General features: G+C 36.4%; 2 protein-coding genes across 4 annotated transcripts; both read right to left on the bottom strand.

Annotated features, from left to right (window-relative positions):
- Positions 1–12,646: 12,646 nt before the first annotated feature.
- On the bottom strand, positions 12,647–15,239 carry LOC109012786. Of its 2 annotated transcripts, none has more exons than XM_018994592.2 (3): positions 15,064–15,239; positions 13,562–13,822; positions 12,647–12,924 (listed from the first exon to the last, which is right to left on the bottom strand). In XM_018994592.2, exons 1-3 carry the CDS (start codon positions 15,079–15,081, stop codon positions 12,862–12,864), a joined length of 342 nt encoding a protein of 113 aa, XP_018850137.1. In that variant the 5' UTR covers positions 15,082–15,239; the 3' UTR covers positions 12,647–12,861. The 2 variants fall into 2 exon arrangements, with proteins under 2 accessions (XP_018850137.1, XP_018850138.1); XM_018994593.2 differs by having other exon boundaries at positions 13,562–13,819; positions 15,064–15,223.
- A 2,899-nt stretch (positions 15,240–18,138) lies between these two features.
- LOC118349573 (programmed cell death protein 2-like) lies at positions 18,139–23,902 on the bottom strand. Of its 2 annotated transcripts, none has more exons than XM_035694682.1 (8): positions 23,659–23,902; positions 22,727–22,828; positions 22,552–22,635; positions 22,369–22,466; positions 21,971–22,275; positions 20,845–21,082; positions 19,415–19,619; positions 18,139–18,763 (listed from the first exon to the last, which is right to left on the bottom strand). In XM_035694682.1, exons 2-8 carry the CDS (start codon positions 22,817–22,819, stop codon positions 18,638–18,640), a joined length of 1,149 nt encoding a protein of 382 aa, XP_035550575.1. In that variant the 5' UTR covers positions 22,820–22,828; positions 23,659–23,902; the 3' UTR covers positions 18,139–18,637. The 2 variants fall into 2 exon arrangements, with proteins under 2 accessions (XP_035550575.1, XP_035550576.1); XM_035694683.1 differs by having other exon boundaries at positions 23,736–23,902.
- Between the last annotated feature and the right edge of the window lie 2,423 nt (positions 23,903–26,325).

The raw sequence follows: 26,325 nt of genomic DNA, 5'->3' as shown, positions 1-26,325 counted from the left end.
TTATAACTCGTCACTTAAGAGATAACAATTGAGCTATCATAAACCCATTAGGATATGAGTGTGTGGGATATAGAGTTTAAATAAAACTCTTACATTCTCCAACTTGGCCCATACGCCCATAATGTTTTCCATTCATGGATTTATTACAGAAAATTAACCATACTGTGCAAATTCATTTCCTGAAACCTTTCACAGCTCAAAATACATTTCATAAGTTCTATAATATCAATGTCAAACTAGCTACTAATACGAGTAATGGTGGTCCTCTATTATATAATCAATAAATTCCCTTCTATGTACTACAATACCAGTAACTTAATTTAACATGATCTTTAATTGAGATAATTAAGGCTAATATTATAATGCCTTGGGTTTCAATTCATGTCTATTGTAGATATTATCTTATCATCATTCATCCATACCATTTAATGTACATACAAAGTGGAAAGACAAGAAAACAAAAATAAAAGAAACCATAATAGATATCATTAAGTGTCCAAATAGAATTCAAGACATCTACAAGCTCATTAACATATTCATGTCATAAGACCCATTCTATCAACATGTTCTTTAAACTGCTTCGCTACTAGACCTTTTGTCAATGAGTCTGCTATCATAAGCATAGTACTAATATGTTCTATGGACACTGTTTGTTTCTGTATTTCCTCCGTAACACTTAAGTATTTGAGCTCCATGTGCTTGGCACCTTTAGAATACCTATCGTTTTTGGAGAAAAATACTGTAGATGAATTATCACAATAAATTCTTAGCAGCCTGCTATAGAGTCGACAGCTCCAAGCCCTGAGATAAAATTCCTCAGCCATTAGCCATGCACTGTGGCCTCAAAGCACGCCACAAACTTAGCCTCCATTGTAGATGAAGCAATGATTGTTTGCTTCATACTTCTCCATGAGATTGCTCCACCAGCCAACAAGAAAACGTAACCTGAAGTGGATTTTCTGCTATCAGAGCAACCAACAAAATCAGAGTCTAAGTATCCAATTACCTCCAAACTGTCAGTTCTTTTGAAGGTAATCTGGTAATCCGTAGTTCCTTGTAGGTATCACAATAACTCTTTGCTGCTTTCCAATGAGACATCCATGGGTTACTTTGGTAGCGCCCAAGCATGCCAACTGCAAAACTAATATCTGGCCTCGCGCAAATCTGTGCATATATCAAGCTCTCCACCACCGAAGCATATGAGATTTTTGTCACCCCTTTACGCTCCCACTCAGTTTTAGGACATTGTGATATGCTAAACTTATCACCTTTTGATATCGAAGTATCCAGTAATGAACAAATTTTCATGCCAAATCTCTCAAGAACTCTTTCTATGTAACTTTTTTGAGACAATCCCAATAGTCCTTGTTTTTTATCTCCAAAAATTTCGATTCCGATCACTAAGGATTCCTCACCCATATCTTTCATTTCAAAGTTCTTGGAGAGAAAACTCTTGGTTTCATAAAGTAAGCCAAGATCACTACTAGCTAACAAGATATCATTAACATACAGGATCAAAATTATGAACTTACTCCCACTGACCTTTAGGTATATACATCAATTGACAATGTTTTCTTTAAATCCAAAGGCAATAATGGTATCATTGAACTTTAAGTACCATTGTCGCTTGCTTAAGCCCGTATATCAATTTCTTAAGCCTACATACTAGGTGATCTTTGCCTTTTTCTGAGTAGCCTTCTGGCTGCTCCCTGTAGACCTCTTTATCTAAACTTCCATTTAAAAATACATTTTTCACATCCATTTGGTGTAACTCTAAATCATAATGAGCCACCAATACCATAATAATCTTGAAAGAGTCCTTTTTAGATACTGGAGAAAAGGTCTATTTGTAAGCAATGTCTTCTTTCTAAGTGAAACCCTTGGCAACAAGTCTAGTTTTATACCATTCAACATTGTCTTTTGAGTCACGTTGGGTCTTAAAGACCCATTTACACCTGACTCTTTTACTCCCTTTAGGCAATTCAACGAGATCCCAGACTTGATTCTGATCTATGGATTTCAACTTTTCTTTCATGGCATCGATCCATTTACTAGAATCACTTCCCTCTATGGCTTGTGAAAACGTTAGTGGATCTTTACTTGTCCCAATGTCAAATTCAGATTCCTGGAGATACACCACACAGTTTGGTGAAATATCTGGTCTCCGATCTCTCTGAGATTTGCGTAAGACAACCTGTTCTAGTGACTCTTAACTTGGTTCATCAGTGGTATTATCATTTTGAGATGGATGATGATTTACTTGTTCCAATGTATCATTGTGATGATCAATTAGAGAAACCATTATCTTTTCTAAGGATATAGATATAGGGATATCTACCCGTACTTCCTCAATGATCACATCTCTAGGTTCAATTCTCCCACTGATCTCGCCAAGTTCAATGAATTTTGCTTTTCCTATTTCCATTATTCTCAGACTGTGATTAGGACAGTAAAACCTATACTCTTTGGATCTCTCTGGGTACCCAATGAAGTACCCGCTTACTGTTCTAGGATCCAATTTTCTTTCATGGGGATTGTATAAGTCTCGCTTCTACTGGGCAACCCCAAACATGTGTGTGCGCCTTAAACTTGGTGTCCTACCAATCCATAGCTCATAAGGAGTTTTTAGAACTGACTTACTAGGAACGTGGTTTAAGATATACATTGTCGTCTTAACGGCTTCATCCCGCAATGATTTGGGTAAGGTAGAATTGCTTACCATACTTCTAAGCATAACCAATAAAGTCTGATTACGCCTTTCAGCAACACCGTTCTGTTGCGGCGTCTCAGGCATCGTGTACTGTGCAACAATGACACGCTGTTCAAGAAGTTTGGCAAATGGGCCAGGGTTATGGCCTGATTCGTCATACTTTTTATAGTATTCTCCATCTCGATCCAACCTGATGACTTTCACCTTTCTACCTAACTGCCTTTCCACTTCCATGAGAAATACCTCAAGTATTGAAACAACTTGAGATTTTTTATGTAACAAATAGATATATCCAAACCGTGAAAAATCATCTATAAATGTGATAAAATACTTTTCTCCACCAAAACATTCGGTGGAGAATGGTCCACATATATATGTGTGAATTATTTCAAGAAGTCCCTTCATTAATATTTTGGTGTCTCCTTCATTAAATACCAATCTGATTTCTATTGGACAAGTAGTTGACAACAATTGTAGAGTGTCATTCACTTCTTCTGGTTGTCTTGTACATGATCAAGTGACTGGAAAGATGATCGCGAGGGGTCCTAAAGAGGGTCGACTGTTTCCTTTATGTTTAGATTCAAAATCTATTGAGTCAAAGTCTTTATCTCCATTTTCTTGTAATGTTGGTACTTTGAGTGTGAAGGATTGGCATAGGCGGTTGGGCCATCCCAAGTCTCACATACTTCATAAGTTGTTATCTTCCAGTTTAATTGGCAATAAAGATTTTAATTCTCTTGATCAATTAAATTTTGATTGCGATACATGCAAGTTAGCTAAAAGTAAAGTTTTGTCTTTTCCTTCAAAAGGATCACATGCCACTTGTGCCTTTGATGTTATTCATAGTAATGTGTGGGGTATTGCCCCGATAGAATCTCATGATCATTATAAATATTTTGTGACGTTTATTGATGATTATACTCATTTTATGTGATTTACTTTCTTCATACTAAGAATGAAGTATTTATGGTATTCAAGCGTTTCTTGGCTTATCTCACTAATCAATTATATGCCTCTCTTAAGATTCTTCACTCTAATTCAAGAGGAGATTATATATCTATTGAGTTTCAAATGTTCCTTCAAGACCAAGGAATTATTTCTCAACGTTTTTGTCCATATACTCCACAACAAAATGGAGTAGCTGAAAGAAAGAATCGTCATCCTCTTGATATGTTCTGGGCTCTCCTAATTGATTCAGGCGTGCCCTCTCGTTTTTGGTGTGAAACTTTGTCTACTGCTGTGTATCTAATTAATAGATTACTTACTCCAGTATTAGACAATGTTTCTCCTTATTCTTTGTTATTTGGGCACTCCCCAGACTATTATCAATTGCACTCATTTGGTTGTGTTTGTTTTGTGCATCTTCCATGTGAGATCTCTAATTTTTGCTTGCATTTTGAATCCATATTATTTTTAAATTGAGGTGTTATTTTGTTATTTTAATTAAATGTATTATTTTATTTGTTTTTATAATTTATTTTGGCATGTTTTTATTTCCTTAATATTTATTTATTTATGTTGTTTATGTTATTTTTGAGGTGTTTTATTTTATTAGTGTGTTGTGTGTGTGAGGAGAGGCCCAACCCATGTGCAAGTTATACCCAGCCGCCCAGCCAGTGTAGCTTGAAGCCCAACCCACACATTGCAAGCCCAGCCTTATGCACTAAAGGGCCCAGCCTGTGCCATGTGAACCCAGCCCCTCCCCTTTAAAAGAAAACGGCATCATTTTGGATGGAACCCTAGGGTTCCATCTCTTTCTCCCTTGCGTCATGCCCCTTCTTCCTCCTCTCTTCTTCTTTTCTTCTAGCTTCTTCTGCAAAATTCTTCTTCCTTCGAGCTCCACGCAGCAGCTGCCGACGCCGAACGAGCTTAGTCACGCAACTCAGCTGCAAGCCGCCACCTCCACCTTGCGTCTTCCTCTCCGTGTCGTTCGACATGCACCCCGAAGGCTCACTGTCAAGCCGTGGCTTCGCACGGCCACCATCACCTTCCACCTCGAGCTTCCATGGCTTCTCTGTGTCCATCCTTCCTCTGTTGTCACGACCCACACTGCCACGCACAGCTTGAGCTGTCGTTTTCTCTTCTTCCACCCGTGCGACACGCAAGCCTCTCGAACCGCCACTTTTGGCCTATAAATAGGCCACGTCTTCTTCAACAAACCTGCCGAGTTTCTCTTCCTCCCACTCTTGTCTAAACCATTTTCATCTCTAAAATGCTTGGTGTTTTAGTTTGTGAATTTGAGGGTGAAACCGAGTGATTTTGGGTGGTGTTTGCCGTGTCCTATTTTGTCCTTAGAAATCGAAATTCACTCAGTTTCTTGGTGAAATTGTTGGTTTGTTTGTATTGAGTTTTCATCTACTTGTGTTTTGACCAACCAGTGAGTTGAGTGACCTGTTTTGGCAGTGTTCTGCCGTGAGCTCCACCGTGTGCCGCCACTTTTGGCAACACTCCTTTCCGCTTGATCTTCTAGATTTATTCCCTTTTTCTTGTATGTAATTTCCCAGTTTTATAATAAAATTGTTGTAATTATATTTTGTAACTGTTGATTGTATTAAATTGTTGAATTTGGACCATGGGCCGTTGAAGCGTTGGGTTGTAACTGTTCGTGTGTTGGAAATTGGGCCTTGGGCCGTTAAAATATTGGGTTGTGTTTATGGTTGGATTTGGTGTTGGGCCTTGGGCCAGATTGGAGGACCGGATATGCATGTAGATGAAAAACTGTATTTCTGTATTTATTGAGATTTTGTAAAAGAAATATTTAAATGTGTATTCCAATAAATTGTGAAATGTATATTTATCGTTTTATTAAATTGTACGGAGATGTCACGTTGTCTGTTGAAAATTGAGATTGTTAGTATTAATTGTGTGGGTGCGTGTGTATCACGACCCCAAGCCGAGATATGACATTATCTCGATGGAGCTCTTCTGGTCACTCGGGAGCGTAACAGACTGACATGACGTCCCCTGAGTTGTCGCATGGCGACGACGGGAACAGACGAGACGGTAACCCTCTCGTACCGATTCCGTGACCTTTTGGCTGGCGAGGTTAGAGGATACTTGGCCATGTATGCGCTGAGCGCGGAATTGGGCATCGCTCGTTACGAAGTCTCATGCACAGACGTTACCCGTGGTGTGACGATGAGAGTTAGGTTGTGCGGATGGTCCATAGGGGAGACTGTGGCGCATGCTTTTTAATTAATGGTTATGATTGGACCAAAAATAGAATTTTTTGCGTGAGTGGTTAAAAATGGTATTTTTTGGAAAAAGAACAAATGAGGTGTTGTTTTTCTGCATATTATGTCCGTATGGGGACGCGTGTTATTTTTATATATCACTTGGATGTTATTTTTAGTTAATTAATTGTTGAGATGTCATGAGCCTGAGGGATCTGCCCCGCCGGAGGTTTGAGTTGCTGAGTTACTGTTCAGTGTTATGAGATTTGTTTCCCTTATATTATTTCCTGTCTTTAATTTATCTATCGGATGACTGTTTAGTCCTTGTAAAGTTACTTTTCTATTTCTAAACAATTCTGGTACTTAATAAAGAAAAACATTTTTGTTTCTCCGTTGCAAATATTATTTTGTACACTTATTGCATATTGTACACATTCTGAGCACTGGTCGTTGGGGTGCGTGATCCGTGTGGTCATCATCCCGGTGTCACGAACTCCACAAAAATAACACGTAGGGGTCGAGGGCACCACATTCCATTTTATGAAAGACACAAATTTTCTGCTCAATCAGTCAAATATGCCTTTTTATGGTATAATTCTTTTCAAAAGGTTTTTGTTTGTTAAGATCCTCAGGCTAAACACATTCGAGTTTCTCGCAATGTGGTGTTCTTTGACAAAAAAACAATTTTTTTGTACTCATCTAGACCTTATTACTCCTATTTTATGTGTTTTGCCAAATTTTTCAGATAAGGATACAACTTTTATGCCAACTTCCACTCAGTTTAAACCTGGTTGTGTTTACACCAGGCGTAAACCATCTCATCCGGCAGATCTGACTGCTCTTTCTGCCCCTCCTGAGCATCCGCTCGTGGCTCCTGATCAATCCCTTGACATATCTTATGATCCACCATCTCGTCGACATACTTCTAGAGTCTCCAAACCCCCAGATCGGTATGGTTTTTCATCTCATTCTTCTATGTCTGCTACATTTTCTGCTATTGCTATTCAGCAGGCTATGGAACATGAGTGTTGGATGAATGCCATGCAAGTAGAAAATGCACTAGCGGCCAATGACACTTGGGATATTGTGTCGTCCTTCTTCTTATGTGACATCTATTGGTAGTAAGTGTCAGTATTTTGTGAAGCTTAGATCAGATGGGCCCCTTGAGAGATATAAAGCTCATTTGGTAGCTTTGGAAAATAGACAAGAATATGTGATTGATTATGATGAGATGTTTGCTCCTGTTGCTAAGATGACAATTGTTCGTCTCCTTCATGCCATTGCTACTTCTCAATCTTGGCGATTGTATCAGATGGATGTGAAGATGTTTTCCTTCATGGTGATTTAAAAGAGCACATTTACATGAAACTTCCTTCTGGTATGTCCATTCCTTAGCTAATGATGTTTGTAAGCTGAAAATGTCATTGTATGGTCTAAAACAAGCTCCCAAAGCTTGGTTTGAAAAGTTCCGCAATACCTTACTTGAGTTTCTATTCACTCAGAGTGAGTATGATGCTTCTTTGTTCCTTCATAAGAGTGATTTTGGTTTTGTTTTTCTATTGGTCTATGTGGACGATATCATTATTACTGGATCCGATATTGAATTTATTCAAAGGGTTCAAATGCATCTTCATAAAGTCTTTTATATGAAAGATTTGAGACTGTCGACTTATTTCTTGGGGCTAGAAGTTCATGATTAGCCATATGGGTTATTTATTAATCAACATAAATACACCCAGGACCTTGTTCAATTGGCTGGGGTAGGGGAGACTACTTCAGTTGATACTCTTATGGAAGTCAACGTGAAGTATCGGAAGGACGAGGGTGATTTAATTTTTGATCCTACATTATACAGGAAGCTTGTTGGGAGTCTAATCTACCTCACTATCACACGTCTGGATATCTCATATGCTATCCATATTGTCAGTAAATTTATGGACACTCCTCGGCAGTTGCATTTAGTGGATGTTCGTTGTATTATCAGATATTTGATTGGGACTCCTAACCGTGGGTTATTTTTTCCTACTGGCACTTCTCTACAACTTTTGGCTTATAGTGATGCTGATTGGGCTGGTTGCCCAGATTTTAGGCGTTCTACAACTGGTTGGTGCATCTTTCTTAGAAATTCACTCATCTCCTGGAAATGCGAGAAGTAAGAGTATGTTTCCAAATCCTCTACTGAAGTTGAATATAGAGCTATGTTAGCAGCTTGCTCTGAAGTGATGTGGTTGCGGGGCATTCTTCAAGAGTTTGGTTTTTCGCAAGACAAGCCAACTCCTCTTCATGGTGACAACACTAGTGCCATTCAAATTACTGTCAATCCAGTATTTCACAAGCATACCAAACATATTGAAGTAGATTGTCATTATATTCATCAAGCCTATAAGGCTATGTCTATTATTCTTCTTCATATCTCTACAGATATTCAAGTAGCTGATGTATTCACAAAAGCGATGACTAGACAGCGGTATCAATTCCTAGTTAGCAAATTGATTCTAGTATATACACCAACATCAATTTGAGGGGTGTATTAGTGGATTATATTTATTTGAATTAATTCCTATGTTTTATCTATGTATTTCGGATATAGACAGATTTGTACAGCTGCATAGGATTTATAGGTTTTGTAATTTGAATATTTAGATTGGGTAGATAAGTATAGGAAACATATCTTATCCAAGATTTGAATCCTTTTAGGATAGGAAGTCAGATTTCGGATTTTTGATAATTGTAATCTATTTTTTGCTATTTGATAAACAGCTCTTCTAGGTACAATCGCGGTGGGTAAGTGCGGGGAAGTCGTCTAATATATTTAATATAAAACAAAAACACACGAAAACAGACAAAAATAAATTAAAAAAAAAAAAAAAGACAGAGGCAAAGAATACAGATCTCAAATTAATTCTTCTTTGGTTGGGAGTGGGTCTTCGTCTTCAGTGGTCTCTTCTCGAGCTCGTCTTCATCTTCGTGGTCTTCAAATGGATGTGTGCTCTCTTTTCAGGTGGATGTTCATAAAGAGCTAGGTCTATGGTCTTCAAGTGATCTTCGTGAGAAACCAAAAGAGCAAATTACAGAAACCCAGTTTGAGGCATGTGTAGGAAGAAGACCCAAACAATGATAAGATTTTACGGGTCGACGCTGCAAATATTAAAGAAAGTGTAGAGAAAAGCCTTAAGCGCCTCGGCACCGATTACTAGGGGTGTAAACCGGTTGGTCCGGACTGGAGAAACTGACCGGACCGACCGGTGCGGTCCGGACCGGACCGGACTGACCAAATGCATGGTCGGTTTCGGTCCAATAAATAAGAATGTTTCGGTCTTCGGTCCGGTCCCGGGGTGGAGATTTCTCGGACCAGACCGACCGAATAAAAAATAAAAAAAATAAAATATTATATATTATTTATATAATAATTATATAATTAACAATATAAAATTTTAAATATGTTATTAATACTTGTTAATATTCTATAAATTAACAATATTTTATATATATCTTAATCTAACCTATCACTATTAACAATATAAAATTTTAAATGTGTTATTAACACTTGTTAATATTCTATGAATTAACTAATATATAATATCAATTAGTTAATTATATAGTAATTATATAAATTAATAATGTAATTTTCATTTAATTTATTATCATTGACCATATAAAATATTTTTTTATTGAGTTTGTTACCTAATCCATATTAATAAGTCATTTAATTTAATTTAGTATTTTAAATAATTTTTTTTTATTAATTGATTTTAAAAAAAAATGCCGGATCGGACCGATACGGTTCGGTCCGGTCTGGTCCCTATGGGGTGTTCGGTCCGGTCCGGTGATGGACCAAATATTTTCGGTCCATCACCGGACCGGACCGGACCAACCGGTTTACACTCCTACCGATTACATTGATTTATTGCAAATTCATTGGTAAGTTAAGTTTGCCTTCAAAAGCATAGGCGTGAATACTATTTTCTTGACATGATTTGTGATTTTCTAGTAATGTATGCGATCTCTATATTGTTTAATATGTCTACAAGTTATAAGAGGATCTTGGGGAATTGAAGAACTATTATTTATTTACTTTTTTTTTTGTTTTGCGTTCATTCTCAGCAAGTTGGACGCCTTCTATCAATGTGAAATTTCCCGATTACTGCCCTGTATCAGATTAATTGGAGAAAATGACAGCTTCACAATACACTGCAGTGCCTTTAGTGTAGTGTGTATGTGGGAGCAATCATATTAAGCCTACTATTTGCTTTTAAGAAGGGACATTTCACTAAAATTGGTTTTTAGTGTGGTTTCTGAAAAGTATGGCTTTCTTTTCAACCCAGGCCAGATCGCTATGTGGCATTGTTTGGTGAGTTTTCCTATGATCCTGCAAAATGGAGGTCTAGCGTGCCATTTGTAAACGTTTTGTTGAAGATGAAATGGAAGAAGACCTAAACGAAACGAAACGAAACATTTTGCTGAAGACGAAACGTTTTGCTGTAAAATGATCTATAATGAAAAGAAGAAGAAGATGAACACCACCACATTCAGAGCAAGCAATCAAAGAAGAATGAAGAAAAAGACAAACAGTTGAGAACTCAGCGAAACACAGAGAGGGAGCAAAATAGAAAGAGGGAGAGTCGAGGGGTCAAACACGAAACGGTTCATTTTTAATTTTTCCACGTCAGACGCGTTTGCCCCGCGCTTGCAACAGGCGACTGCATATAGCTTTTTTCTTTGACAAATGAGAAGGGACAAGAGGAGGTATTCGGCCAAAAGAAATTTGTTAACTGTCGAAGCTACAATAGGTGAAGATTGTGTTGCAATTGTAGCTTGGACAACAACTTGAAAGGCCTGTGCTTGCCGATTTTGAGGATGGATTGGACACTCTTTAATGATGTGCCCCGGTTTCTTGCATTAATTACAATATGGCTTTGTTTAGTTGGTAGCAATATGGCCAAATTCTTTGCAACTGTAGCACTGCATTTGACCTCTTCCTCTCCCTCTCCCTCTTCCTCTTCCCTGGGCTACATAGGCAACATTCACCATATCTAAATGCAGCATCTCGTCTCATTCCTACCTGAGTAGCCAATCTCTGTTCTTCCCGCAGCAACTCTCCAAGACAAACATCTAATGTAGGAATTGGATTTCGCTTTAATAACCCAGCCCGTGTAGCCTTATATTTTGGCCTTAATTTCATCATAAATTGATCGTCTACTCTCCTCATGAACTGTTTGAAGTGTGGACAGTGCCTCCTTAGGTACCTTAGCATGTATAATACCCTAATATTCGCTCCACAAGTTCAAGAAACCAGAATAATATTGCTCAATAGAAAGGTTACCTTGACTGAAATTTGCTATCTCCAATTCCAACTGAAAACAGCGTGCATTGTTGTCTAGATTATATATCCGCCCTAGATATTCCCACATCTCTTTAGCTGTAGAAAAAGACCTCAAGTTGTTCACCATATGTGGTTCAATGGAGTCCAACAGCCAAGAGACAATGCGTGCATCCTTTGCCTCCCATGGACCAAGTTCCTTGGGGTCTTTAGAGGCTAAAGACATCCCATCAATATGTCCCCACAACTCCTTTCATTTCACAAACATCTTAAACTGAAACTCCCAACTAAGATAGTTCTTGCCATTGAAACGAATAATAGAGCTTTTCTCCAGACATTGTGAAGACAGAAATAGCCTAAAAAAAGAAAACACTGTAAAAGAGCCTAAAAGCTGAGAACAAACCTCCAAACAACCTGAGAATATCGAGAATCAAAGATCTCCAAGATCCCAGCTCCGAAGAAACCCAAAGAAATTCCAAGATAGCACCACAAATGTGCTGCTGCAACCACCAGAAAAACAAGAACCAAAAAAAAAATTGGGCTAGAGTCCGAGAGCCCCTAGGGCTAAATCCGAGAAAACCAGAGAATGAAAGAGAGAGAGAGAGAGAGGAAAAAAAAACCAAGAAGCGTATATACTCTAGATTCAAAACACAAGCTCTGATACTATATCAGATTAACCGAATGCCTCTCACCATTGTGAGAATTCCATTAAATAGAAAAGTCTAGTAGCTATACATGGAAACTCTATATATGGAAAACTAGCTATACACAACTATACAGTTACAGCTATACAAGTCAAAGCTAAGAAAGGAAAACTAATATGTACAACTGATGTAAATGAGGTAAGAAAGAGATATAGATAGAATCTTCCAATCATAGAATCTGCGGATCCTATTGACATTCGATACTTCAAACCTTGTACTCATCATTTTTTAAATGTGATTTTTATTTTATTTTTTGTGCCGATTGAATACATGTTTCGTTCTTCTTATACCGCAGAAACATGTGCTTGAGGACGAGGATGTTGTTCAGATAATAAAAAAGGTGTAATTGTAGAAGCTAGAATCCTTTTAAAAGTCAATTTGGTAGCAACTGACAGGATTTTCCAGCAGCAAGGATCTTGCTAGGAGATTTATCTTCAGTTTCCCAAGCTTTTGATAGACCTAAAATATTCCCTGTAATCTGCTTTTTATTAGCTGATTAGGAAGAGCAGCGGAGAGCTTTGATATGTAATTAGGCTTTTTGGTGATCAAGCTTCCTTTTAGTATTCCGTGACTTCTGTCGACTGCATGGTTGTATAACACCATACAAAATCTATGATGGGGGTAGGCGTGAGTTACAACCTGACATAAGTATGCTAGAACCTGTTGTCACATGTGCTTTCAATATTGATTCATTTCTAACTCTTGTTATAGGATTTAATTTCGCAATTTCCAGACCCGATGAAGAAATGGAATCACTTCTTATGGACTCGCGTTGAATTCTAAAACAGAAAGTGCCAAGGAGCAATGTTTTCGTTATCATCATGAAGCAAGGAACATCATTCCTATCCGATAAAACGGTGATGGAAAGAGCTTGGAGGAACCATATTATACAGGCAAAAGAAACCAGTCTCCCAATACAATATCATTACATTGAAATCATCTAATAACATTCCCTCAACTATCAGGCTGACAGGCTTTAATGCAACAGTTGAAGTAGCTGAGAAAGGTCCTCCTTTTCTGTAAAAGAAAGTCCAAACATTTAGCATTGGATTTCATCAACCAGAAATTTTGAAATAAAAACCTAAATCATTTTCCTACTGTTTAGTGGGTATACCAAACCAAACAATCAAAATATTCCCGACAAGTTCTTAATAGTTTTCCAATCATTAAATGCTATGTTATGGGATGATGAAATGATCGATGAATAAAATGATAATGCTTTAGTTCTACCTTGAGCATGCATATCTACCATGCTCTTCATTGATGAATAACTAATGTGGGAATAAAATATCGTGGATGATTTATGCACTTGTTCTTTTGTCCCTTCACCAATGCAACAATTATCTATTCTGTTGTTTCCAATCTAAGCACTAGAACAAAAATTTAATGCATGCTAGTGTGTCTGTGTTTTTCGAGTCTCTATTAGGAAGTTCCTGCTCACAGACTAGCATTTTTGGCCCACCGTATTTAATACCACTTTGCACTTTTCCCACCAGCCTACCACACGTATGCCACCATCAATGGTTATAGTATATTATATTATTATGTTCCTCTCCTTTATAACCACCAACTACCACATATCTACCTGTACAAGATGCATTATTAAACAATGTCTCACCAAACAAAGCACCACAAAGCTAGCCAAGAATCTTACAGTTGGAGAATGCTGTACAGTTGGAGAATGCTGGCTCTGATGGTAGTGGTGGTGATCATCAATGTGAGTTTGTTTGCTTGCATTGGTGGTGGTATTTGAGGTAATGAACTCTTCTTCATTTCCAAGACTCGCTCTAGACACATCCTTCTTGTTTTGCTTTCTATTTTCCCTGATTTTTGAGAAATCCAGAGAGTAGTCAGGCACCTGTCCTTTCTGGTCCCAGTCTCCAAACTGAGGCACTGATAGCCAGGGAGCGACCTTCTGCAAAAAACATCAAACTTTTCATATATATTATCAAAAGGTCTATCCCCTATGATAGAAAAACTATAAATGACTAAAAAAAGCACCAATGCCTCTTTTCAGTGAACTTCAGTATCTAATCATGTAACCCTTACATCCAAATACCTAGTTTGAGATTTAAAAAAAAAAAAAAAAAAAGCCATGAAATGCAAACTTTACACAGCATTTTATACAAATTTCCATGGTAAAAAAGTCATCACATGCAAAATTAACACACCACCCGGTATTGATCACATCCACTCCTAAAAATAATCTCAACATGTGAATTATAGACGTGACTTCATGACAACGAGTCACATAACGTGAATTCTGAAGACCCCTTTGCACAATGCCCACAGGCCACAAGTAGACAATTAAATTAGTGAACTGTCTTCTCAAAAACAAGTTCAGAAATCGTAGTTCTACCGTCATTTCATTTCCACTTACTGATTGTCCCAAAATTATCAGTTTCGAATACCTCAAATGAAATCCGGTGTCGGGCATGTTCTTCCAAATACAAATATTATTAGAGCAGAAAGTTGATCATGACAGGAGTTGAATTTGCAAGCCAAAAGAGGGGAAAAATTATAAAGGAGCCGGCGCCTTTGACTGTTCTCATCTTTGAAAGAAAAAAGAAAGTCACGTGAAATGATTACGTGTTTGAATGTCCCGTTCAGTTGAACAAATAAAAAATTTAATTTCTTTAGAGAGTGAATTTTAGCTTTTTTAGAACTGACGAGAAACAAATAATAATTATGTATAGATCTAAATTTCTTTGTAATTTCAGGTACACTCATCTGTAAAAAAAAACTCGACTCAGTGTACAATCTAACACTAAATATGTACGCATAAGTAAATATGTATATACCAATGAGATCTCAAATGGAATTCGTAATCCGTTCGGTTGCCAAGAAAATTAACGAAAATGAGACACAAAAAAATTATCTATAAATTTGGTTTTTTAGTTCCTGTGAATTGGGTAAACACTGAAATCCACTTATCCGGCTCCAAGTTGATCAACTGAACTAGAAACAACACCAAGAAGAAAGCCTTCAATTTTTTCTAAAACTCTCATATACTCCGTCAATTACTTTCTTCGTGTTTCCATCGCCTTTCTCGGCAAACAAACGAAATAACATAGAACCACAACAAGAACATAAAACAATCAGAGATACACACAAAAGCAGAGAGAGAGAGAGAGAGAGAGAGAGAGAGAGAGAGACCTCCTTACGATCCTCCATGAGATTGATACGACTTCTTCAAAGAAACAAATACTGTATTGTATAGATGAATTTCACCACTAAAGAAGGAAGAGGCTTTTGTTTGTGTTTGGAGGAGCTGTGTGAAAAAGAGCAAAGCGAAGCACGGGTCACGACAGCACAACTCCGCAAGTGATATACCCTGTCCTATGGAACTTTCGGCTATATATACTCTCCAGCTTTACGAGAGTGGGCCTCTTGATCGTAGTTAATTACGCAACTACCCCTATGAAACGGGCAATTTCTTTTTTTATTCTAAAATAATTATGATATTGGGAAAATCTTCTTTGCCACCTAGTTTGACTGGTGGTTAAATTTTTTTTATTTATTTAATGATTAAGAAAGTAATTTTAAGTGTATTAATTTATTTTTTTATTTTTTAAAAATATTAAAATATATTAAAAGAATATGAAAAGAAAAATGAGAAAAAAATAAAAATACACATTTTACTTATCGGTCAAGTTGAGCAGGATATTTTGGGCGGCAGAGTAGCCCGACTCTATGATATTTACAAGATATCTTCCTAAATTAACTTGCAAATTAAAATTTTCCAAAATATTAGTAGTAAGTTGATGTAAAATTTTTTTTTTATTTTAATGATATATTTAGTGTGTCAATAACCCTACTCAAAAATAAATTTCTACCTTTTAAATAACGTTAGAAAGTGCATAATTCGGAGCTAATTATTAAGTAATTTCGGATTACAAGCATTCTATCATCTTATATTAATATATCATGTCATTATAAATTAATATTTATTTAAATAGTTTTAACAGCATGACATTATTTTGTATTAAGATCCACCTTATTCCTATTTTAGGAGCGTCTAAAAAATTTTTGAAAAAAATTATACTGATAAGTTGGTGGGGAGAACATGCACATGATGCATATGAAATATCAAATTAAAAATTTTTCTTACAAAATAACCCTCTTCATTGTAGTGGTGCATAATGTACTCTTTAATTAAAAAAAAAAAAAAAAGGACGGAACTTCAATTTTCTTGATTGCCTCATTTCTGATGTAGTAAAACTGTAGTTACAACTAGATATCTGGAGATTACGGGTTCGTTTGGTTTCTTAATTCATCTCAATTTATCATTATAATTTTTTCAAATTCCAATATAAAATATAATAAACAATTCAACTTTTTCAAATCTTAAAATAATAATAATATTAAAATATAATATTCTAATAATATTTTATCATCTCAACTCAATTCACTTCAATATCTAAACACAACCTACATATCATTCTAAATTCTAAATTCAGGTATCAAAATGAATTGTAAGAATACAAAGGAAAATCGTGGTAGTTTTTATATAAAAATAAATTTTTTTTCTTTTTTATAATTTGATAGAATAAGTCTAAAAATTAGCCCGCAATCAAGTGAGGTGACAGTGTTTAATAATTTTTTCTATGGAAGAGGACAGTGTTTAATAATTGTATATACGAGTGTGTATAGTTTTTTAATCTAAGAAATACGAATCAATATAAGTTATGCGTTTTATTAAATATTATTTCATTGTATCGAGAAAGATTGGTCTACACAAAGATGATCCGATTAAGATCAGGATAAATCCTAAATATTATAGATTAAATGCCTTAAATTGAGTATAAAATAAGTGTCGAATGTACAGGTACGTAGAAAATTGAACAGAAACATTTTAAAGCTGGAAGGCATACAAGCAAGCCACGCAACAATGCCAACGCGGATTTGGTTTAGATTAGAGATAAAAAGGTGTGACGTGTTTTAGCTATATTTTCATGATGTTTCCTTTTCTTTGAGGTGGGTGCCAGAACCACCGCCGCCCCCTCAACTGGACCTTTTAATTATGGCTAGGCTAGCTGTCCTCCTTCTGCTTCTAACTGTAAAAGGCCAAACGAATGGTTCCTAACTGCGAAAGGTAAGCAAGACTGCGTCTGCGTCTGCGCGTCGTGGTGGGACTCGGTCATGCTCTGTTTCCAGTTAACCTAGGAACTGGCGTGTCCCGAATGTGTCAAGTGCGTGTCAGAGTTGTGGATTGAATCTCCTAAATTTTTTGGGACTATAGTGCCTTAGAGTGTGGAAAAGATAAATATATAAGAATAAATATAGATTGAAATTATTATTAAGAATATTCATTTTGTATATATGATGTGATATCATCTAGACTACATATCTTCTCAAGTTGAGTGTTGAAAACAATCAACTAGAAACAGATACGCAGTGAGTGTAAAGTATGTACTGTTATAGTGACTTCTCTCTAGTATTACTCAATATATAAAAAAATGAAACTTAGTTTTATGGATTTGTCTCATTAAAGTTATTGTTAGGATATTTTAATTTCTTTTTTAATAGTTAAAAAAATGAATATTACTAAAATTGTGATTTTTTTTTTCTCTTAATAATTAAAGATGTTTAAAAAATATATAAAAAAAATATAATTTATACTAATGATAATTTTGAGAGAACATATCCATAAGACTGAGTAGAAGCACTCAAATACATAAGGTGGAATCTGCAATATTTATAATTATCTGAGTGAATTTTGGATAATATTAAATTTTTAATAAATATTATGCGACCTATTTCGTATGTTTATTTCAAGTTGTTTTATGCCAATTACTCTAGAAAACAAAAGAAGTTTCTATTCACCTAAAGATGAAAATTTGAGTTTAGAACTGTTCTACACGTTTTGGGCAAGGCTAATTCTTTTATGTTCTGTTTAGATCTCGAGGTCAACGAATAATTTAGTTCATATTGAAGAAACGCCTACATTGTTGCAGCGTCTACAACTTTCCTGCCAGGTGTCCCAATTGATAAGATGACTAGATAAATAATATACCAATCTTTCCTTGTCTTTCCATACCTAAGCTAAAAATTATCTTATTATTATTATTCTCCAAGGCAACTAGGAGTATATAGAGAATCAAACCCAAAAAATGGAACCACATAGAAGGGATCTTTTCCCCATAAAGGGTGCTGCTACAAGGTGTTTGGCAATTTCTATTTTCTTATACATGCAAATAAGATTTTCCACGCTTATGTCAAGATAGGGTCAGCCATTGCTATAGGTAAATGAAAGCTTGATTGTATTGTCCCTATCAAATATCAACCTAAAGCCAACTCATTAAGGACAATCATCCTCTTTATTTCACTTCAACTTAATAGTAATTCATTATGTAAAACACTAGGTAATTTTTTTTTTTTTTTTTAAGTAAACCACTAGGTATTTAAGCCTGTGTTTATAAGAAGTATCAAAATGGATGTAATCCACTTCAAACGAGAAGATCGTACTCCACCATGTGAAACCACAATCTCTGTTGTCCCCAAATGACCAAGTACTCCTGCAGGCAGTATTAGCTCTTTTTCCTTGATCAATACATAAGAAGTTCCTTCATTTCTGCAATTAAACTACTATAGAATAACCCCATCAGCAGCAATGTTAAGATCTCCTCGATGATTCTGAATATATGACGACCAGTTCACAGACAGTGTATAAGATTTACTACCATGTGAGAGGTAGGTTTTTGCTAATTCTGCAAACTGATATTACAGATCACGAGAAATAGCTAAGTCGAGCCGACTCATCCAAGGGTTTCTCACATTGTACCACAACAGCTTCCTCTGCCACTGTCCAGCCTCCTGAGTTGGGTTTTTCTTGATCAAACGATTGAGAACAGTTCTAACAAAAAAAGAACAGAATCAAAAGTTTTAGAAGACCAAATTTCATTAAAATCGAGGGTATCAAAGTTTATATATACAAGCTTAAAAGGGTGGCAACAAATGCACGCATCTGCTTCACTAAGGAGAGTTGCTAATGTGAAAAGGGGCTAGGGTGCAATGGGAACAAAATAAATCAAAACTTCACAAGCAACCAGATCCAAACCAATCCCCTCTCCTTCCTAACTCACTAGCCAGTGGCTTAGGTGATATTTGGATGCAAAAATCTTGAGAAGTCTTTGATGAATAGTGAAGAAATGAAGTTGAGATAAAGTTTTATGGTTTTTTGTGAAAGTTGTGGGTCCCATCTTAAAAATACGTATGAACAATAAATTTGTGAGATGGAGAGTGAAAAGTTTTTGAATGAGATATTTTTAAGTTTGTATGTTTGAGAATGAAGTTGGAAAAAAAAAAGATGAGAAGTGGAGTGAAATTCACTCAACTTTTCGGTTGCCAAACATGAAAAGTCCAATTCGCTAAGGACACCTTTAAGATACCACTAAAGCAACAAACTGATTTGTTTCGTAAGCCACTCCAATACTTGTGAAACTTGTAGATAGAAAGAGAGAAAGGTTTGTAATCTAGACTAAGTACAGAAGAGTTGAAAATTCACCTTGGAACAAGTGTATACAATGAGTGTCATCCAGTCCCAATTCTCCAACAAAACTCGTTGATGATCATCAACTGCTTCATGTAGAAAGTACAATAATGGTGGCATTAGCTGCATTTCAAAGAGCCTTGATTCACCACATAGCCTGCACCTCCCAGGTTCTCCTTCATCTGCTGTAGCCAGAAGTGGTTTCCCACCATATGAATATCTGAGTACACAGCAAATCGAGAAAACTATTAAAAAGAAAAAATGGAAGGTTAAAGGATATAATTCTCTAATTCTACCGTCGATATATGCATCACCTACATACAAAAATATATATAAAGTTTAAGGGTAAAATCCACTTTTCACCTCTAAACTATCACCCCTTTTGAAATGTAGTATTCAAACTAGCATTTTTTTTATCAATAAACAAAATTTTATTGATCATAAGAATAGGCAAAAGTCCAATATATACAAGAGCATTGCCCATGCGTGCAAGTATTAAAACTAACACTTTTGACACATTAATTCTCAAACTACCAAAAAGTTGCAATGTGCACCCTCCTTTAAGATCTGACGCTATCATTTTTTACACAATGCATTCTTAAACTATGAAAAAGTTGTAATGCTTTGTACTCAGGCTTTGCCTATTTACGTGGATCAATAAATCTTCTTTTTACCTATCAAAAAAAAAAAAAAAAAGTTGTAATGCGAACCCTTCTTTAAGATTCAGCTATCAAGATTGTAACATGTCACCTATTTTCATATATCTTGACACTCAAAATTGGAAATAGGGTGTAATTAGCTAAAAGTTTTGGTATGAAAGTGCAATAAATCAAAAATGGTATTGTGGGGACCACTTTACAAAGGGGGTGACAGCTTTGGGGTTGCAAGGCATATTTTTTCTTCTAAGTTAAAAATGCTAGAAACACATAACTGCATTGGGAAAGAACTATCTAGGAGTATGCAATTTTTAGGTTGAACTAGAAGCTGGATAGTTATTATTTTATCGGGTTCTTCTCGAATGGTACTTCTTGGCGGGCGATTGGATAGTTAAGCATGTCATCTGTTGATTTTCAAGTTGTCACAAAGGAAACACCAAAATAACTATAGTTGAAGAACTGATATTTTCTCCAGCCAATTCAACTCAGCCAAGTAAAATGAAGCTTGAAAACATAAGTTCATTTCCTCTTCTTTTTTTTACTTTTTTTTTATAATAATGACCCCTAATTCAGACATAGACCCCTTCTCACTGTCTAGTTGCCTCTATAATCATTGTTTATTAACGAAGCCCAGGTGGGATGACATAAGCTCCATGACCTGTACCCAATGTGGAACGGGTTTATACAATAAAAAATGGTAGAGAAGTGCTCTCTCATCTGACCGCCATAACAAGCTAACAGTTGAATCACACGCATGTTATTCGGGTCATAAAATAGTTAGATTTGTACCTGAAACATTGCTCTGGAAATGCATCCAGTTGACGCTTGAATTTAAGGTAAGTCCTATCAGCAGTCAATGCTTTATCATGTTCATAACGTTCCTCTGCCCAAGTTTCTCCTGGTACATGACCCTCAGCATCACTACCATTCTCCTTAATGGAAAGTGTCGAGTAATTCGAGCAAATTGAAGTACGGGATTCCCTCGAGGATGGCTCTTTCTGAGAATAAATATAAAAGCAAGGTACCACTGCAATCAACAAACATGTAAATCAAGTACAACACTTCCAACACAATTTATATCTTAAGAAGGATATAAAATTAATATTCTTGCATTTTTTTTTTTTTTTTGGTGTTTGGGGTGTGAGTGGGGATAAAATCTTGTGACAATCTCTCACATAAATATGAGAAATCAAGTTTCGCAGACGCACTCTTGATTACTCATAGTCGTACTGATGTCCAGTAAATACAACAACAAAATTTAAGACTATTAAATCCATAAATAGTATAACAACATACTTCTTTACATTACATAAGTGGACCAATGATTTTCTTTTTTATTGACACCGGGTGTCAGGAACAAAGTCTCAACTAATCACGGGGGTGCACAGGCCCTTGGCAAGGAGTTTACCTCAAGTGCACCTCAGATAATTCAAGGGGAAATTCCCCCAATCCAATGGCCCCTAGAAGTTGTTTACACCCAAGGGTTTGAACTTTAGACTTGGATTAGCATATAACCAAAACCAAGACTCCTACCACTTAAGTCAACCTCTAGGGGTTTCAAGTAGAACAATAAATAAATCATCTTGATTCTACTAACCCAGTTCACTTCTTTTTAATGTAAAGGAAATTGATTCAAATTCTTTCACCCACATCCTTATTTTTCTTTTCTTTTCCACGTGATGTGAATTATTGTACATGGGTTGTTCTCGGTCAAATGAGTAATTGTATTTGAAAATTGAACACAGGAGAGGAGTTTAAACTTTCTCATGAAAAACAGTGCTGTACTACAGAATTTGGGTACAAAATGGATGAGGGAGCGGATTGGGCATCACATATGCTATGATATGAAAAACTGGAAACACAACACAGAGGTGGATAGGTATGTTTTAAGTTGTCTCCCACGCCATAACCAGACCTGATGTGTTGGCATCCATCAGTCTTGTTCTTGTACTTGCAGATGCGGGCGTCATGAAAGTCTCAGAATGGTGATTTCTCTGTGGTTTCTTGGAATGAGAACATTGAGAAGCAAAGGTTGCAGCTTCGGAGAGTGCTTTACCCAATTCCTCCAGATCCATGTCATCACCAGTGTCATCATCAAAACCCTCCGACCAGCTGGTATTCGGTGATAACACAGAGGGCGCAGGTGAAGAGGCCACATCCACAGAGGCAGTTTGTGGTTTATCTACATCAGGTGACCTCTGAACGCGAAGAGCTCGCCAACTGCATGCCAACAGAATTAGAAGGAGAAAAAGAAAAACATGGATATCAATTGTTGTACTAACAGTAATATAGAAAAAGAATGTTGAAGAAGACCTAAGGGGATTGCTCCCACATTTCGGCATCACACAACCAAAAACAAAAAGAACACGATCTTCGATCTCTAGACTCTTACATGGAATTGGGGCATAAACCTGGGAAGAAACAAAATAATTTTAGCTTTTGCACACATCAAATGATATACTCTCGAAAAAATTTATAAGATGTTGAATGTTAAACCTGTGCAATAAGACAGAGTTTACTACCACATGCACCACACTCAAGCAGGCTGGGTCTTATAGCCTCTTCTTGAAGAGGCCAGTCCTGTTAAGGAGAAAGGGGAAAAGGGAGAAGAGATTATATTTCAATAACACCAAATAAAAGTTGCGCAAGCAGACCAGCAGAAATAACTTACAGGCAGTCCTCCAATTTTTGATGTATAATAATCAGATGGTTCACAATGATCATCGGCCCATGGCCCTGGCATCCCTAGAATAACTTCACCCATTCACGTATTCTGCTAGAATGGAAACAGGGGCAATTAATACATTCATGATTTATGTATCATCCATGGATCACAAAACTGAAAATATAAACATTCATAATTCCACACCAAATGGATGGTGAAAAACAACTTTAGAATCCAAAAGTGGCACAAATGTGTAGAATTACGAATCTCAAAAAAGAAAAAAGGAATTAAGCCGTAAATATATCTAGAAGCCTGAATTCAATCTTGCCCTCCATTTTAACATTTTTCATTATTTATAGTCACTTCCACTCAAATATGCCTATTATAATTATTTGGATGAGATTTGTTATTGAGAGTTTCTTCTTTCTTAAGAAGGAAAAATGACAGTATGCATTTACCTATTAAACAAAATGACAGTACACATTATTTCATCACAATAACTATATAAGCAACAATAATTTGCTGTTGAAAACCAAACGCTAACAACATGTTACGTGAACATCTCTTGATTCTCTTCTACCTTTTTGCTTCTTGGTCTACCCATCCTCCCACACATGCTACGAAAGCATACCCAATAAATTTACTCCAAATTTTACGTTTTATTTTGCTTTCTGTCTGCCAAGCTCCATTTATTTCAAATGTATTGTTTCTACTAAACTCATCTAAGCTCAAAAACACGGAGAATAAAGGGCTTTTACATCTGTAATTTAGCCGTTTCCAATTAAAACTTTTCCATGAAACCAAACGGAACAACGTGCAAAAAAATATATTATAAAAAAAATGAGAATAAGATTCGGAAGCGGAAGAAAAGAATACCCACTAAATCTTAGCGCCATGGCCTAGGAAAAAACTAGTTTATTCCAGAACCTATAACGTACCTTCAAGGAACACTTCGATTTCTCAAAACAAGTTATATAACCTATTCAGAAACTGCCTCCTTCTACGAATATCTTACAGTTTTCAAAGGCTTCAGATTTAGGTTTGGTGAAGTTGAAGGGAAAGCTTCCCGGGCAGTCTCTCTGTGTCCCCAGTGGCAGTGGCAGTGGCAGTGGCAGTGGCAGTGGCGGCGACGGCTATTTTTGCTCAAAGGAACGAAGACGAAACCACTCCGTTTTACGTTTGTTAATTGGATTTATTTGTTTTCATAATAATTAATTAGATAGACTTATTATAATAATACAAATTTAAATTAAAAATACAAATTTATAAGAAACGGAATTATTTATTTGTTTAAAAAAGGATGCCCAACCACCGGGAAGGGTTTGGATTCCGATATAGGGTAGTTGGAGTCCACTAGATTCCGGTGGTCTTCAGTCATTAGCTGTTAACTGCCATCGTTAGGATTTTAGGGTTTGTTTTTTGTATTTTAGCGTTTTAGCTTAGATCTAAATAATCACGTTTGGTGCATTTTTTTTAAAAAAAAATTTGTATATTCTCTTCAAGGCATTTTGTGATTTGAGGGTGTTAAGAGTATTAGGAATTTAGGATTGACCATCCAATTAGTCAAATTTTGCCCTAACATCATATATTTTACTTTTTATCTATTCCACTAATCTCACATTGGATTATTCATTTAAACTTTTTATAATAATCAAATATTATTAATTTCACATTTATTATTATTTTTATATGATTTATTTTTGTCATATTTTACAATTCTACAAATCATATGTTAATTTGTAATCATATTCTAATCAAATTATAATTTCAACAATTATATTTTTAATAGTCATTTAACGGTAATATTTAAAATTATTTGATTATACTTATCTAAAATTTCATATAAATATCTCAACTTACTATCTACATTTTCCATCCAACATCCTCTCTTGCCAACTTTTTTTCTATTCAATAATCATATGTACAATTCTTGAAACCAACTATCCTCTTTTGTCAACTATTTTTCTATCTAATAATCATATCTATAATTCTTGAAACTAACTATCTTCTTTTGCCAACCATTTTTCTATCCAATAATTATATCTACAATTCTTAAAACTGCCTATATTTTTTTGTCAACTTTTTTTATTATAGCTACAAAGTTATTGACCTTGCTATAGTAACTAGCCAAATATAACCCCGACTCCGATCTAGTGTAGCTCAAAGCTAGATCTAAGGGGGGCTTGGGATTCAGAGACATTGAAAGCTTCAACCTTGCCATGCTGGCTAAACAAGCTTGGCGGATCATCCAACATCCACAATCCCTAGTTGCTAGGGTATTAAAGCTGAAATACTTCCCTCACTTTTCTTTCGGGGAAGCAAAAGTTGGCCACAGACCATCCTACATCTGGAGGAGTGTTATAGCTACTAAGTCTCTGATTGAAAAGGGCTCAATGTGGAGGGTGGGAAATGGCTGCAGCATTAAAATATGGGTGGATAAGTGGCTTCCACAGACTGCCTCAGGTAAAGTGGTAAGTGCAAGACAGGATAGTGATATCCAAGCTCAAGTCAGCAGCTTGATTGATCCAGATTCTAGAACTTGGAACCTGCCTAAGATTGAAGAGGTGCTAGGAGAAGAGGAAGCTAAGCTCGTTATGCAGATCCCTCTGAGTACATCACAAATTCCTGATAAACTTATATGGAGGAAAGCTATAGATGGTCTATTCACAGTTCGAAGGGCATACCATCTCCACAAGGAACTACGGGCTCAAGGTCAGGGTCAGTCTTCTAATAGAGAGCAGAGCTCAGAGGGTTGGAAGGTCTTATGGAAGCTTAATGTGCCACCAGCTACCAAGAACTTTCTCTGGAAAGCATGTAGCAATGGTCTTCCCACTTTAAGCAACTTGTACAAAAAGAGGATTACTGAGAATCCTTGGTGTCCAATCTGTCTCAATGAAAAGGAAACTGTATTTCATATGGCATGGAACTGCCCAGCAGCTCAGGACGTATGGGGCCAGTGCTCAAGGTTTCTTCAAAAGAGATCCTTTCACCTCATGTCCTTTAGAGAGTTATGGAACCTGATATGTCAAGATGCTGAGATGAAGATCCTAGAAGAATTTGCTACTATGTCGAGGCTTATATGGAATAGAAGGAACAAGTTTATTTTCCAACAAGTTTTCCTACATCCCAATGAGGTTATTAGACAAGCATCAGAAGCCTTGATCGAGATGGAAACCTGCAGGATCACAAGAAGCACTCAACCAAAAGAAGACCATAAGGATAGGTGGTCTCCCCCCCCTGAAGGATTGTTCAAAATGAACTGGGATGCTTCGGTGGACAAAGATGGAGGCAGAATTGGAATAGGGGTTATCATTAGGGACCATAAAGGGCTCATGACTGCTGCACTGAGAATGAGCAGACCCCTGTATCCAGATCCTTCTTTAGCTGAAGCTTGTGGGGCGTATGAGGCAGCAAAGTTTGGTCTACAGCTGGGGCTCGCCAAGGTTGTTGTAGAGGGTGATTCCCAACAGATTGTGTCGGCTCTTTTGACAAAGGACAAGAATGAATCACTAAGGGATATGGTTACAAAAGAAGCACAAAAACTACTCTCTCTTTATGAGATCTGGTCTGTTAAGCATGTGTTTAGAAAAGCCAATAGAGTGGCT

Source organism: Juglans regia, chromosome 10 (assembly GCF_001411555.2).
Source record: "Juglans regia cultivar Chandler chromosome 10, Walnut 2.0, whole genome shotgun sequence".
In the NCBI taxonomy this organism is placed as follows: Eukaryota; Viridiplantae; Streptophyta; class Magnoliopsida; order Fagales; family Juglandaceae; genus Juglans; species Juglans regia.
Note: the sequence above shows the minus strand (reverse complement) of the source record. Positions and strands in the feature narration are given on the sequence as shown.

Excerpts from the sequence above, each read along its gene's own strand:
- LOC109012786 (XM_018994592.2), bottom strand. Across the intron at positions 12,925-13,561 it reads CTGTACAGCATTCTCCAACT|AAAAGGAGGACCTTTCTCAG; the intron begins GTAAGATTCTTG and ends TTTCTTTTACAG.
- LOC118349573 (XM_035694682.1), bottom strand. The coding sequence starts at position 22,819 with ATGGGTGAAGTTATTCTAGGGATGCCAGGGCCATGGGCCGATGATCAT. Across the intron at positions 19,620-20,844 it reads TTTCCAGAGCAATGTTTCAG|ATATTCATATGGTGGGAAAC; the intron begins GTACAAATCTAA and ends CTGTGTACTCAG. Across the intron at positions 18,764-19,414 it reads TTGTATACACTTGTTCCAAG|AACTGTTCTCAATCGTTTGA; the intron begins GTGAATTTTCAA and ends TTTTTTTGTTAG.